Source organism: Saccopteryx leptura, chromosome 3 (assembly GCF_036850995.1).
Source record: "Saccopteryx leptura isolate mSacLep1 chromosome 3, mSacLep1_pri_phased_curated, whole genome shotgun sequence".
Taxonomy (NCBI): domain Eukaryota; kingdom Metazoa; phylum Chordata; class Mammalia; order Chiroptera; family Emballonuridae; genus Saccopteryx; species Saccopteryx leptura.
In genome coordinates this window covers 279578579-279594365 of record NC_089505.1, presented here as the reverse complement: position 1 = coordinate 279594365, position 15787 = coordinate 279578579, and the positions used below count along the sequence as shown (strand labels likewise).

The window sequence follows — 15787 nt, the reverse complement described above, 5'->3', positions numbered from 1 at the left end:
GGTACATGGTAAAGTTTGAGAACTACTAGCTTAAAGCACTTCAACAAACTGTGGCCTGTGTACCAAATCCTTCCCATGACAGGTGAAAATTACATGAAATTCAAATTTCAGTGTTCATAAAGAATTTTACTAGAACTTGGCATGCTCATTTTTTTTTTCACACTACAACAGCAGAGTTAAGTAGTTTCAACCACATGGCCAGCAAAACTTAAAATATTTATTCTGGCCCTTTCCAAAAAGTATATTGATCATTCACCTCAGGGTTTCTTAAATAGAAATGTGCACCTCATCCTATTCCCTAGCAATTCTAATTTAGAACAACTTTGTTGTTGCATGAAAAAGACCAATGGTTTAAGATTATAAGGAAGTTATTTATTGAGCCTCTACTTAGTGCCAACTATTTTACCCATATTGCCTTATTTAACCATTTACTCTTCATGAAACCAGTGGAGTAGGGTACATTTTACAGAACTACCAGTAGGAGACCATAACATACATACATATATATATACACATATGTATACATATACATATATACATATACACACACACACACACACACTTATATATATATATATAACACTATGTTAGGATGGGACTTTTCTTGTTGACTCACACTTTCAGCTAAGGCCCCCAAATCTTAGAACAAGTATAATAGTTGTTGCATCTCCTCATATTCTTCTAGGATCAGAGAAATGATCCTCAGAGAGGATTAGAAAGTTGCCCAAGAATACAACCCAGTGAGTGGTAGAGCAAGGACCAGAGCCTAGAACTCTAATTCCAAACCTGGGTTACTACCTAGTCATCAACTAATGATCTTATTCTTTTATTGATGATTAGAGAATAGAAATATGAAATCCTATTTTCAAATGATATAAAATTTAGAACACATACCTTCACATTTCAGTCCCTGACGTACCAGTCCCCAGAGCATCTCACCACAATAATCACAAAAAGTAGGAGCTTTGTAAGAATGTACATAAAGGGTATGTGGACGAATCTGGAAGTCTTCTACTGTGGCCAAAGCTTTTAAAAAAGAAAAATATTAATATAAATCTTATTATATTTATAATTGTTATTAGCTTAGAAATGTTGATCATGTTTATTTCTATCAAACTACAGAATCATTTTTTCTCTGAAAGTTTCATCTGACCATAAAAATACATTATTTTCAGCATTTAATATTGTGGGTTTGTTTTTGTTTTTTAAGCGAGAGAGAAGACATATATAGAGAGAAACAGAGAAGAAGGGAGAGAGATGAGAAGCATCAAGTCTTTGTTGCAGTACCTTCGTTGTTCATTGATTGCTTTCTCATATGTGCCTTGATGGGGGCGGGGGACTACATCTGAGCCAGTAACCTAGGACTTCAAGCCAGCAACCTTTGGGCTCAAGCCAGCGACCCTGGGGCCATGTCTATGATCCCACATTCAAGCCAACCACCTCATGCGCAAGCCGGTGAGCCCGCACTCAAGCCATCGACCTTGGGGTTTTGGACCTGGGTCCTCTACATCACAGACCAATGCTCATCCACTGCACCACCGCTTGGTTAGGCTAATCTTGTGGTTTTTAAACTTTATTTTAGGAAATTCATCAGCTATTAATTTCAGCTCCAAAAGCAAGTCTATAAATAGATATTTTGATCTCCAAAAGCATTTGCTCATAGTGATAAGACTGGATTGCAAATCATTGTTAGGTTTATTTTAGCCAGTAAAAAACTAACTTGGTCTGACCTGTGGTGGCACAGTGAATAAAGTGGTGACCTGGAACACCGAGGTCGCTGGTTCGAAACCCTGGGCTTGCCTGGTCAAGGCACATATGGGAGTTAATGCTTCCTATTCCTCCCCCCTTCTCTCTCTCTCCTCTCTCTCTAAAAATAAAACAAATAAAATCTAAAAAAAACTATTTAACTTATACTACATTGTGAAATAGAACACTAATGTAAAATAATGCAAAAAACTGTGGAACCTGACCTCAATTTATAGTAATGTTCCTGTGAGAAATCGTCTCAGTCTAACTTAAGAAGCTCTCAGGATATGCTCTGTTGTCTATAGTCCTAGTGGTTAAGAGGGAGTCTTCTCTCCCTCTTAAGCAAATGAACAGTAGACATCATCTCACCTACACCTATAGGTCGTTAGAATCCACAGTGGCCTGATGAAGAGTCCATAACAAAGAAGGGATGGATGTGAGCATGACCTCCAGGGAGCACAGGGAGTGAAGCTCCTCCAGAGTGAAGAGGAAGACAAAGACTGAGAAGTGTGTAGACGTTTGGGGTTGCGGTATAGCACATAAATGATCAATGCAGGTGCTAGATGAACGGGAAGGATCAGGGACTAAAGTAAGAAAGATGATGGTCAGAGAAAATCTCAAGAACAGGCTGCAAAAATGATCTGAAAAGAGGAAAAACTGGTGGCAGGACTGGAATCTGGGCTGGCTTTCCTTTTCCTTCCTTCTTCTCCATCTCTTCCTTCCCTCCCATCTTCTCATTCTTTTCCTCTCTCCACCCCTTACGTCCCTTAGTCCCTGCCAAACAAGGAGTTTTGCATGCCTACTATATGCATTCTTTGTTCCTTTACACTCCTCACTAACAATCCTGCCCACCTGCTATTGGACGAGATCTAAAATAACAGGAACTATGGAACAATGAATGGCAAGAGTGGGAAAAAGGAAAAAGGAGGAAAGGAGAGAGGTAAGAAAATGCCCACTGAGAACAGCAAGGGAAAATGCATTATTTGTCATGGAAACAATCAGATTTGCAGCTGCCTCTTTCACATATTCATTACTTTTTTCTCTCTTTCTTTTTACTGATTTTCTTTCCTGAATCCCAATTTTCTTCTTTTAAACTCTTTATAAGAACAGGGGGAAAGGAACAGAATTTTAATACAATTATATTACTTCTTTGACTCAAAGAAGAGTATATTCCTCTTCTAGTTCAATCGATAACCCCCTTTGCTTAGTAATACTCAAAAGAATACAGGGCTTATTTTTCTACTTTCTCATCTATGATATAATCTTTCTGAAAGTAAACATATGGTAACCATTATGATGGATGAAAGAAGCAAGCAACTACAGTACAAGAGAAAGTATAACTGAACATAGCATTCTGTACAAAAATTAAGGTTGCTGAAAAAAAGGGCAACAAAACAAAAGAAGCTATTTACTTACCTGAAAGAACAACTTCTACTAGGTCTCCTTCATGTATTTCATCGGCTGAGGTAATCAGCTGCAAAATATTTTCTGAGTTCAGGTCATGGCGAAAGAGAAGTATTTTGTCATACATGCCAAAAAATCCACACTCTGGAAACTGCAGGAAAATAGGCTTATATCAGTTTAACCACTGCTTTCTCCTTTTGAAGTAAATGTCTCAATCTTAAAAAGACTTTTAAAGTTAGTTTTTAACCTAACACTGTCCATTTGCTAACAATGCTACTAACATCTAAAAGATCGGTCATGTACTCAAGCATCCTGGTTAATTTTCAAGTTCCACATTATACTAAGTGAAATAAGAAAATCAGAAAAAGCTAAGAAGTACATGATTACACACATAGGTGGGATATACAAATGAGTCATGAACATAGACAAAAGTCAAGTGGTTACCAGGGGGAGGGGGTTGGAGGGAGGAGAGTAAAGAGGGACAAATATATGGTGACGGAAAATGAGCTGACTTTGGGTGATGAGCACAATGTAATCTACAGTTCAAATACCATAGAGATGTTCGCCTGAAACCTATGTACTCTTTTTAAAAATTTATTGATTTTAGCCAGAGAGGAAATGGGGGGGAGGGAGAGAGAAAGAGGAAGAGGGAGGAAGAGGGAGAGAGAGGGAGAGAGAGAGAGAGAGAGAGAGAGAGAGAGAGAGAGAGAGAGACATAGATCTGATCTTGTATGTGCCCTGACCAGGGATCTAACTGGGAATCTCTGAGCTTCAGGCTGATGCTCTAACCCAGGAACAGTCAACCTTTTTTATACCTACTGCTCACTTTTGTATCTCTGTTAGTAGTAAAATTTTCTAACCGCCCACGGGTTCCACAGTAATGGTGATTTATAAAGTAGGAAAGTAACTTTACTTTATAAAATTTATAAAGCAGAGTTACAGCAAGTTAAAGCATATAATAATAATTACTTACCAAGTACTTTATGTCAGATTTTCACTGTTTGGCAGAATAAATCTTTATAAACAACTTACTATAGTTAAATTTATCTTTTTTTTTTTTTTCTTTTTTTTTTTTCTTCATTTTTCTGAAGCTGGAAACTGGGAGAGACAGTCAGACAGACTCCCGCATGCGCCCGACCGGGATCCACCCGGCACGCCCACCATGGGGCGATGCTCTGCCCACCAGGGGGCGATGCTCTGCCCATCCTGGGCGTCGCCATATTGCGACCAGAGCCACTCTAGCGCCTGGGGCAGAGGCCACAGAGCCATCCCCAGCGCCCGGGCCATCTTTGCTCCAATGGAGCCTTGGCTGCGGGAGGGGAAGAGAGAGACAGAGAGGAAAGTGCGGCGGAGGGGTGGAGAAGCAAATGGGCGCTTCTCCTGTGTGCCCTGGCCGGGAATCGAACCCGGGTCCTCCGCACGCTAGGCCGATGCTCTACCGCTGAGCCAACCGGCCAGGGCAAATTTATCTTTTTATTTATATTTTGGTTGCTCCACTACTGCCCACCATGAAAGCTGGAACTCCCACTAGTGGGCAGTAGGGACCAGGTTAACTACCACTGCTCTAACCAATGAAACCTATGTACTCTTATTGATCAATGTCACTTCATTAAATTTAATTTTCTAAATAAAATTATTTTTTAAGTTTAAAACAGAAAAGCAAACTGAAATATAATCAATGCTGATCTTAATAACACATCTCTTAGAAATGTAAGATTTTTTCTTTTGTATTTTTCCGAAGTTAGAAGTAGAGAGGCAGTCAGGCTCCCACATGCGCCCAACCGGGATCCACCCAGCATGCCCACCAGGGGACGATGCTCTGCATATCTGGGGCGTTGCTCCACTGTAGCTGGAGCCATTCCAGCACCTGAGGTGGAGCCCATGGAGCCATCCTCAGCACCTGGGCCAATTTTGCTCCAGTGGAGCCTTGGCTGCAGGAGGGGGAGAGACAGAGAGGAAGAAGACGGGGAAGGGTGAAGAAGCAGATGGGCGCTTCTCCTGTGTGCCCTGACCGGGAATCAAATCCAGGACTTCCACACATCGGGCCAACGCTCTACCACTGAGCCACCAGCCAGGGCCTAGAAATAGAAGATTTCTTTATTCAGTTATTGGTGGAGCATATGAGCTTAAACTTATTGCTACCCTATTTTATATAGATGAAAGATAAGCAGTCTTTCCTGCCCTCTAGGACTGAGCTTCCTAGATGGTTAGCCATCAGCTACAGGCAGTTACTTAAATTTAAGTTAATTAAAATTAAATAAAATTAGAAGTTGAATTCCTCAGTCACTACAGGCAAATTTTGGACACTCTGGTTACCAGGACAGTGTCAGGCGTCCCCAAACTACGGCCCGCGGGCCGCATGCAGCCCCCTAAGGCCATTTATCTGGGCCCCCGCTGCACTTCCGGAAGGGGCACCTCTTTCATTGGTGGTCAGTGAGAGGAGCACTGTATGTGGCTGCCCTCCAGCGATCTGAGGGACAGTGAACTGGCCCCCTGTGTAAAAAGTTTGGGGACCCCTGGTGCAGATAGAGAACATTTCCATCACCATAATAAACTGAACAGTGCTGGTAGGTCAACAATTCCTAACTCACAGTCACAAGAATTCCAAAACTCCAATATTTTTTGCCATATGCATCTGTAACAGTGGTAGTCAACCTGGTCCCTACCGCCCACTAGTGGGAGTTCCAGCTTTCATGGTGGGCGGTAGCAGAGCAACCAAAGTATAAATAAAAAGATAGATTTAACTGTAGTAAGTTGTTTTATAAAGATTTATTGTGCCAAACTTAGCGAAAATCTGACATAAAGTACTTGGTAAGTAATTATTAGTATATGCTTTAACTTGCTGTAACTCTGCTTTATAAATTTTATAAAGTAAAGTTACTTTCCTACTTTATAAATCACCATTACTGTGGAACCCCGGTGGGCGGTTAGAAAATTTTACTACTAACAGAGATACAAAAGTGAGCAGTAGGTATAAAAAGGTTGACTGCCTGATCTATAGCATCTAGCATGTATCTAATATTTTCCTTTATCCATTGTAATAATAAATACACAATTCATTATGGTACCTTAAAAAAACAAAAAAACTTTGGCCAGAGCAGGAGACTTATAAATCTGTTCACATTCACCCTAACAATATTATTTCAATGCATCTACATTTTGTGACTATAGTGCTGAGACACTTTGAGGATTAGTATACCAAGAACTAAAATATGAAGGTATGTGCTCTAAAATTGTTTATAGTTATTAAAGTTATTTAGTGAGAATTTTAATTACTTGCTTTATAAAATAATTGTTTAAATTTTAAATCAATTAATAAAAGAGAGATCACCTGCCTTGGGAAATGCTGCTCCAGATAGTTCAAATTTCTTTAGTTAATCTCAGAATGGTATGCTCTCACCGTGGTTTCTCATAGGGTATCCTTTACTGGAGTGATGCAGTAAGTCACTGCCCTACACAGAATGGCTTGATATGTATTGCTCACACAAAACTGCATTTAGTACAGGGATGTTGCTGAGGATATGGTTCACCTATGTGATGATAATCTTTCTTTGTGAAGACCCATATAAAAAATTTCTCTGGTTGGCTTTATAATATGAACAATTTGATCATGTAACCATGTTCTCTTGTTTACTTTGTCTACAGCAAAAGCAAAGCCAAATTTGTTGCCCATTTCCAGCATCGGGCTACATCTTACGGCAGGTGTTTTAGGTAGTCTGAACCAAGCTAGCTTCATCTTAATACCTGACCTTAGTTTCCTCATTAAAAATTCTTATATATATCTCAAAAAAGGTGTCAAATTTTTTGAATAAATATTTTAAGCCTGACCAGGTGGTGGCACAGTGGATAGAGAGTCGGTCTGGGACACAGAGGACCCCGGTTCAAAACCCTGAGGTCGCCGGTTTGAGGGTGGGCTCACTAGCTTAAGTATGGGAATCACAGACACGACCCCTGGTCACTGGCTTAAGCCCAAAGGTCACTGGCTTGAGCCCAAGGTCACTGGCTCAGCTACAGCCTCCCCTAATCAAGGCACATATGAGAAAGCAATCAATGAATAACTAAGGTGCCACAACAAAGAATTGATGCTTCTCATCTCTCTCCCTTTCTATCTGTCCCTCTCTCTATCCTTTTTCTCCGTTTCTCTCTTGCTTAAAAGGCAGTGGTGCAGTGGACAGAGTGTCGGACTGGGATGCAGAAGACCCAGGTTCGAGACCCCGAGGTTACCAGCTTGAGCACGGGCTCATCTGTTTTGAGCAAAAGCCCACCAGCTTGAACCCAAGGTCGCTGGCCCAGCAAGGGGTTACTCGGTCTGCTGAAGGCCCGTGGTCAAGGCACATATGAGAAAGCAATCAATCAACAACTAAGGTGTTACAACGCGCAATGAAAAACTAATGATTGATGCTTCTCATCTCTCTCCATTCCTATCTGTCTGTCCCTGTCTATCCCCCTCTCTGACTCTGTTTCTGTAAAAAATAAATAAATAAATAAATAAATATATTTTTTTAATGGAAAATAATGACAAAAATAAACTGAAGATGTGGGGGGGGGGGATGGGAGAAAAGTGGGAGAGGAGAGGGAGAGAAGAGGGAGAGAAGGGGAGAGGGAGTAGCAGATGGTTGCTTCTCTTGTGTGCCCTGACTGGAGATTGAACCCAGGACATTCATATGCCAGGCCAATGCTCTACCCACTAAGCCACTGGCCAGGGTCAAAATTTAAATTTTTATTAAATTCTTATTATTAAATTCTACAACATCGAATTGGGTATAAAATATCCCCGTAACTTGACAACTTGACTGCAACAATTCTCAAGGATTAATAAGAAAAAATTCTACATTGCATTCTTTTTTTTTTTTTTTTTTTTTTACAGGGACGGAGAGAGAGTCAGAGAGGGGGACAGACAGGGACAGACAGGAATGGAGAGAGATGAGAAGCATCAATCATCAGTTTTTCCTTGCGACACCTTAGTTGTTCATTGATTGCTTTCTCATATGTGCCTTGACCGGGGGCCTTCAGCAGACCGAGTAACTCCTTGCTGGAGCCAGCGACCTTGGGTCCAAGCTGGTGAGCTTTTTGCTCAAGCCAGATGAGCCTGCGCTCAAGCTGGCAACCTTGGGGTCTCGAACCTGGGTCCTTCTACATCCCAGTCCGACGCTCTATCCACTGCGCCACCACCTGGTCAGGCCACATTGCATTCTTATAAAAGTAAAATCTCTAAAAATATTTGTATGGATAAAATCCATGTTAAAAACTCTCATTTTTCACATGTCTGCTCAGTGCATGGCATTGGCCCTGTGGTTTGGAAAGACAAAATAGTCCTTGTCTTCCAGGAACTTACAGTGTAATAGGAAGATGGAAATAAACACAAATACCATACAATACGATAAGGAAAATGCCAAAAATGAAAGATAACTGAAATTCTACATGACAGAATAAAAAATTTTAACTGGGAAGATGAAATACCACTTTTACAGTGATATCTGAGTAGAATTATAAAGAGAAGCAGGGCCTCCATGGGCAGAAAGTGAAAGTGTAAGGGTCACGGCTGAGAAAGTACATGGTAACTGGGCAAAGTGGGCCTCTGTGACTGAAGAATGAGGTGGGAGCCCTGGGTAGCAAGGGGGTAAAAATGCACACAGGAGCTCCACGGGGGCCATTCTAATAGAGGAACTTGGAGCCAACAGAGCTGGGTTTAAGCTTTTTTACCTACTAACTCCATCACCTTAGATAAGCTGCTTACCCTCTCTATGCTCAGTTTGTCATCGTAAATTGGGAATAGCAAGAGAATGGCTATATAAAGTTCTTGGAAAAATTAAATTACATGACAGCTATAAAACAGCATTGTGATCAATTAATACTAGTGGTTCATATTATTCTTCTATATTCAAGGGTGAGAGACAAAGGGTCCCAGAACAAGGCAGTAACATGATCAAATCCTTATTTTAAACAGATAATGCTGACAGCACTTTGTAGCAGGGACTGGAACAGGAAGAGACCAGAGCCAGCTCCTGAGCAAGGCTGAAGCTACTGAATGGTCAGGAAAGAGGTACCAAGGTCTGGATTATACAGTAAGAAGATGGACAGCAAAACAACAAGGAACACTTATCTCTAGAGACTACCTTTGGTAATTATATAGATCATTACTACAGCCGGTCCTTGAATAATGACATTTCATTATCCTGATGAGATGCTGTGGGAATTTTACTCTTGTTTATATTTATAACTTGTAAAATTGGTTTTATTACATAGTTTCATTTAAAGTCACAGAACCTGTCAATGACATTAAGGATTTACTGGTATTTAATGTATTACCCTGGGCCTGACCCAGGCAGTGAGTGGCGCAGTGGATAGAGCGTTGGACTGGGACGCAGAGGACCCAGGTTCAAGACCCCGAGGTTGCCAGCTTGAGCGTGGGCTCATCAGGTTTGAGCAAGGCTCACCAGCTTGAACCCAAGGTCGCAGGCTCAAGGAAGGGGTCAATCGGTCTGCTGTAGCACCCCGGTCAAGGCACATAAGAAATCAATCAATGAACAACTAAGGAACCGCAACGAAGAATCGATGTTTCTCATCTCTCTCCCTCCCTGTCTGTCTTACCCTCTCTCTGACTCTCTGTCTCTGCCACCAAAAAAAAAGAAAAAAAAATACCCTGGGGCAATGGTTCTCAGAGCAATTTTGCCCTCCAGATGATATATGGCAATATGTTGACACACTTTTAGTTATTACAACTTGAGGTACTGGCATGCAATGGACAGTGACCAGAGATACTGCCAAACAGCCTACAATGCACAGGACAGCCCACAGAACAAAGAACTGTGACCCAAAATGTCGACAGTGCTTAGGTTGAGAAACACTGATCTAGGGAATAAGGGAGTCAAGAGTATAGAGAAACTGGAAAATGTGGAAGGAAGTTGACAACCTTCTGAAAACTAGACATGCCCATATTTCCTCCCCTAGCCTACCTCAGCCTTGATTAAAAGAAGAGGAAATGAAAGAAACAGCAAGAGCTATCAGGGTAGAAGCAAAATAGGGGTTTAGTATGGCCACTTTCCAAATCCCCTAGGCTTTTCTGGATTTGCCTTCTACAGACTGTCAATGATTCTGCAAAATGAAGTCTTTTCTCAGTCCACATGGAAAATTAATAGAACTTCATCATAAAGTTATCAAATTCCCACCTCTTATAAGCTCTCCTTGCCCACTTCAAACTTTCTTAGCTTTTGCAGTAAAGATGGCTTCAAGAATAAAAAAAGATGATCATATCTTTTCAATAACCATTTTATAGAAATTATTTTTTTATGGTATTCATGTACACTTGTTATATATAAAAATTTCCAATACTTACAAATAAAATTCCTTCAGGTAACATTATATGTTAAGAGTTTTTCATATGAACAGTTTAAAGTTCAAGTCATTAAGCCTGACTAGGCAGTGGCGCAATAGAGTGTCAGCTTGGGACGCTGAGGACCCAAGTCCGAAACCCTGCAGTCGCTGGCTTGACACAGGCTCACCAGTTTCAGTACAGTCACCAGCTTGAGCGTGGGATCCTAGACATGACCACATGATGGCTGATTTGAACCCAAAGGTCACTGGGCTTGAGCAAGGGGTCAATAGCTCAGCTGGAGCCCCCTGGTCAAGGCACATATGAAAAACCAATCAATGAACAATTAAAAGTGCCACAACAATGAGTTGATGCTTCTCATATCTCTCCCTTCCTGTCTGTCTGTCCCACCTCTCTCTCTCGCTTTAAAAAAAATTATCAGTAAAATGTTAATAACATAGGAAGTTTTCAAGTTTTTTTATTCCATGTGGTGAAATATTTTTACATGTTAACAAAGTAGCTTCAGAACTTAACATTATCTGAACAAAGAATTTATCATTATACTACTTTAAAAAAGGAGCACAGGTTTTATTTTAAGTGCAACTGGATACCTTGAAGAGTTTTAATGTACATCTAGTTTACTTAAAAAAATATTTCTAACTGAAGCATAGTGAGTGCACTTATCTTAATTAGAATACAGGTAAATATACTCTCATGTGCATGCACACACATAACTACCACCTAAGTCAAGGTATAGAACAGGGGTCCCCAAACTTTTTACACAGGGGGCCAGTTCACTGTCCCTCAGACCATTGGAGGGCCAGACTATAAAAAAACTATGAACAAATCCCTATGCACACTGCACATATCTTATTTTAAAGTAAAAAAATAAAACGGGAATACAATATTTAAAATAAAGAACAAGTAAATTTAAATCAACAAACTGACCAGTATTTCAAGGGGAACTATGCTCTTCTCACTGACCACCAATGAAAGAGGTGCCCCTTCTGGAAGTGCAGCGGGGCTGGATAAATGATCTCAGGGGGCCGCATGCGGCCCGGGGGCCGTAGTTTGGGGACCCCTGGTATAGAACGTTCTCAGCACCACAGGTTTCTTTATATTCATTTAATTTTAGAAATTAAATACTAAAATCATATTTAAATTTAATGCTAAATAAATCTTCATAGTACATCTTTCTAATAACCAGATCATAAGCTCCACAAGGGTAAGAGCATTCTCTTTTTATGTTTCCTACAGAATCCCTCGTACCTAGAAGTATTTCATAGGTACTTAATGAAAGAGTGGTTGACTACTGACCAGTTAACTAATCTAACACTAATCTATTTCCCAGGAACAAGTATAATATTCATTTAACATAATTTTTAGGAAAGTATTTAATCAAAGAATAATTTCATTGATTCTGATTCTTAATACTAATAGAAGGCCCTACAATATAGATGAGTCACTAAGAAAATTACTCAATGCAGACTCTGAATTTATTCTGAACTTTCATCATTAATCTCCAAGCCAGAATTTTCTGGATATGACATACCAGAGGGGCGCTTTATTTAAGATTTGTTATTTCTCTTTGACACAAACAAGAGCAATTTTTTCTCATTTTCCTTCTTCCTTGTTTTTATTAGTTTTGATTACCTTTAATTCAAACTTTCTGGAAACTTCTATCGTAGCCAAGGTCTTAACCTGAATATCCAGCAAGATTTATTCAAAACAAACAATTCTTCACGTTTGAGCCTCCAGATTACTTACGGTTGCCTAACATTGTTTTGCCAAGACAAAAAGGACTAGGGTGGAGAGCAAGATGTCGCCTAGCCTCTGCAACCTAGTTACAGTAGAAAGAATCTTCAGCAGAAATAAATAACCCGCAATGACAACTGGTTTCTAGAAAACAAAAGATACAGCTGGGGTTTTTGCTCTACATTGGCAGGACCTGAAAATTACACCCAACCCTTGTCTGCAGAGACAATGTATTCAGTCAAAGAACAGACCAAAAACACTGCTAAATAAGGAAACATAACCAACAGTCTTCAGGTCTAGTGTTATATAAATGGTCAAAACTAAAAACAAATGTTTTAAATCAGCTAAAAACAGTCAACTTTAGTTAGAAACATTTCAATTTCCTTTTTCACTCCAATTACATCTAATATATTCACTCAACAAATTAACAGTAGCAGCAGCAGCATTGTGGTATTTTTGAAGCCTTTTGGCAACATGAAACAAAAAGGTGGGGAATTAACATTCACTGAGCATAATTATGCATCAAGTACAGGTATTGTGCAAAACACTTGGTATAGGCAATCTCATTTAATATCCCCCAAATTCCTAAAACAATCTCAGTTCTCTAATAAAACACTAGAGCTCTATTTTTGATAGTTTGTCATATGCTAAATACTAAAATCAAAATGCAAGAAGAAAGCAAAGTCAGCATGCTGTATTAATGCTAAACACGCTTTGATATTTACTAAAAATTTAAGAACATTACAAGAGCAATGGTCTTTCCAGATTTAAAAAGATTGAAAAACCCCTATTACTGGCCCTGGCTGGGTAACTCAGTTGGTTAGAGTACTGTCCTGACACGCCAAGCTTGTGGGTATGATATCTGGTCAGGGCACATATAACAATCAGCCAATGGCCTGACCAATGGTGGCACAGTGGATAGATCATTGACCTGGTACACTGAAGTCCCAGGTTCGAAACCCAAGGTCACTGGCTTGAGTGCAGGCTCACCAACTTGAGGACAGGGTCACTGACTTGAACATGGGATCATCTACATGACCCCACAGTCGCTAGCTTGAAGCCCAAGGTTGCTGGCTTAAGTCCAAGGTCACTGGCTCAGTTTGAGCTCCCTAGTCAAGGCACATATGAGAAAGCAATCAATGAATAACTAAAGTGCCACAACTATGAGTTGGTGCTTCTCATCTCACTCCCTTTGTCTGTCTGTCCCTATCTATCCCCCCCCTAAAAAAATAAAAATAACATGACTATTACTATTTGGGGCCACTAATTATGTATCAAACACTATATCAAGGGCTTTACATTTAATCACCATAATTTTTAAATGGAGGTAGATAATATATGATCCTACAGATCAGGATCAAAAGTCAAGTGACTTGAAAGGTTCTATAATCATAAAACAAGAAAATGACAGAATCAATATCACCACCTGGGTCTGTCTGATTCAAAAACACTGCTACTTCTTTTTTGGAATATTCCTTGTTTTTTGAACATAAACCAGTAACAAAAATAGTACAGATTTAAACACTTATATAATTCTGACATTGAGAATCCATGCATGAATACTCACTATAAACCAGGCAGGCTTTGGGCCTATTCCCTCAGTTCTGATTTGCTCATTTGTAACATGACTCTCTGGTATTAGCCTTCCAGGAGAGATGTGATCTGCCAGTTTCTGCTTGGCTTGATCCTAGCTCTACCTTAGATTTGTCTTTCTTGGTTCTCCTGATTGCCAGTGACACTAGTTTTTTGGCTCTTATCAGTATTAAAAGGACTCCCTTCAGCTTATAAATTCCTAGAAGGCAACATGAACATATATGAATCTAATATATATAGAGACTAAAATTTTACATTTCTTATTTAACTATATCCATATTCATAATGGAAACTACAAACTATTCTTAAACACATCCAAGCCAAACTAGATATCCTATTTTAAATTTCTCAAGCTACAATCCATATCTAGAATCACTAATTCAATAAGGTCCTACCATAGTACTAACAAGTTCTTAATTTCTCCAAACTTTAGAAATTATATTTCTATATCAGCTATGTAGGGATTTTTCAACTTCAGCAGAGCTGACATGTCCGGCCAGGTCATTCTTCATTGTGGTGGGGCTCTCCTATGCACTGTAGCAGCATCTCTGCCCTCTACCCACTAGGTGCCAATAGCACTCACTCCCTCTCCCCTCTGTTGTGACAACTATAAACACATGCCTTTGCCAAATGTTCCCTGGGGATCAAAATCACCCCAATACAGAACCACTGGTTTAATTTAATCCTAATACATTAAAATTAGATAACAGGGCTGTAATACTTCCCAATAAAATAATTCAAAGTCCTAATCAACATTCTTATAAGGAATAAGAAAAAAGTTTAATGGTGTCCCTAAAGAGTGAATAACTGAGAATTTCAGAGTTATCTAGAAGAACCTGGCCTTTTGTGCAATCATAGAAAGAGCTCTACAAACTAAATACTACAAGTATCCACCCCCCCCCATTTCTAAAGTTCATGTAACACCACTTCACTTTTAAGAAAGTCCTACATTAGTGCCTGTTTTCACTAACCAAAAGATATCTGAAGAGAGTTTCACTTTTATGAAAAAAGGTGAAAAGTGAAAATAGCATTCAGTGGTTGTTTTGCAGAGAGCTGTTAGAGGCAGAGCAGTGAGAGGGGCACCACTAAGCTCCTTCTATACTCAGCACTACAGCATCTGGCCACCACAGCTCTGAATTGGGTCTGCACTATTTCTAGGTTTATTCTGTCTGTTAGCAAGATGGGTCCTAAGGTATCAGAAAAGCCTAAGAGAGCTCTGAAGGATGTTATTCTTGCCTGACCAGGCGGTGGCACAGTGGATAGAGCATTGTACTGAGATGCAGAGGACCCAGGTTCGAAACCCCGAGGTCGTTGGCTTGAATGACGGGTCGCTGGCTTGAGCCCAAGGTCTCCTCTTGAGCAAGGGGTCACTTACTCTGATGTAGCCCCCCAGTCAAGGCACAAATGAGAAAGCAATCAATGAACAACTAAGGAACCGCAAGGAAGAATTGATGCTTTTCATCCCTCTCCCTTCCCGTCTATCCGTCCCTATCTGTCCCTCTCTCTGTCTCTGTTACAACACACACACAATAAGAAGGATGTTATTCTTAGGGTAAAAGCTGGAGAGAATTAAGCATTTCAATCATGGTGAATGAAATAAAGACATTGTGCATGCACTGAATTTTAGGTTTTAAGCCTGGAACATTCAAATATTTTTCTATATAAATTAATGGCAAATGGTTCTTCATTTTACATCATTTCAGCTATGAGAGTTTTCATAGGGAACCTGTATCTGACATTCTAAACTACTAGTGGGAGGAGGCTGGGCACAAGTAAGGCACTGATACAGGATGGAAAATACTAGGGCTTATCTGCTCACTTATTTCCAGTATCATGTTTTTAGCAGTAAAAGCAGGCAAACGTGTACTTTAACAAATGTTTATCAAGTGTAAGGCATTTAGGGATAGAAAGTGAGTAAGACAGCACCAATATCAATGTAACATAAATGTTGGAAGTGTTTGAAATCTTCAAAAAGAG

At 39.9% G+C, this 15787-nt stretch overlaps 1 protein-coding gene across 2 annotated transcripts in view; it reads right to left on the bottom strand.

Moving 5' to 3' along the window:
- The window catches only part of PRKD3 (protein kinase D3), a 77638-nt gene that overhangs the window by 43136 nt on the left and 18715 nt on the right, over positions 1 to 15787 (bottom strand). For both annotated transcript variants that reach the window (XM_066378482.1, XM_066378480.1), the window contains 2 exons: positions 3163 to 3301; positions 895 to 1026 (listed from right to left, as the gene is read on the bottom strand). In XM_066378482.1, coding sequence (XP_066234579.1) covers positions 895 to 1026; positions 3163 to 3301 — 271 coding nt within the window. The remainder of the gene's footprint in view (positions 1 to 894; positions 1027 to 3162; positions 3302 to 15787) is intronic.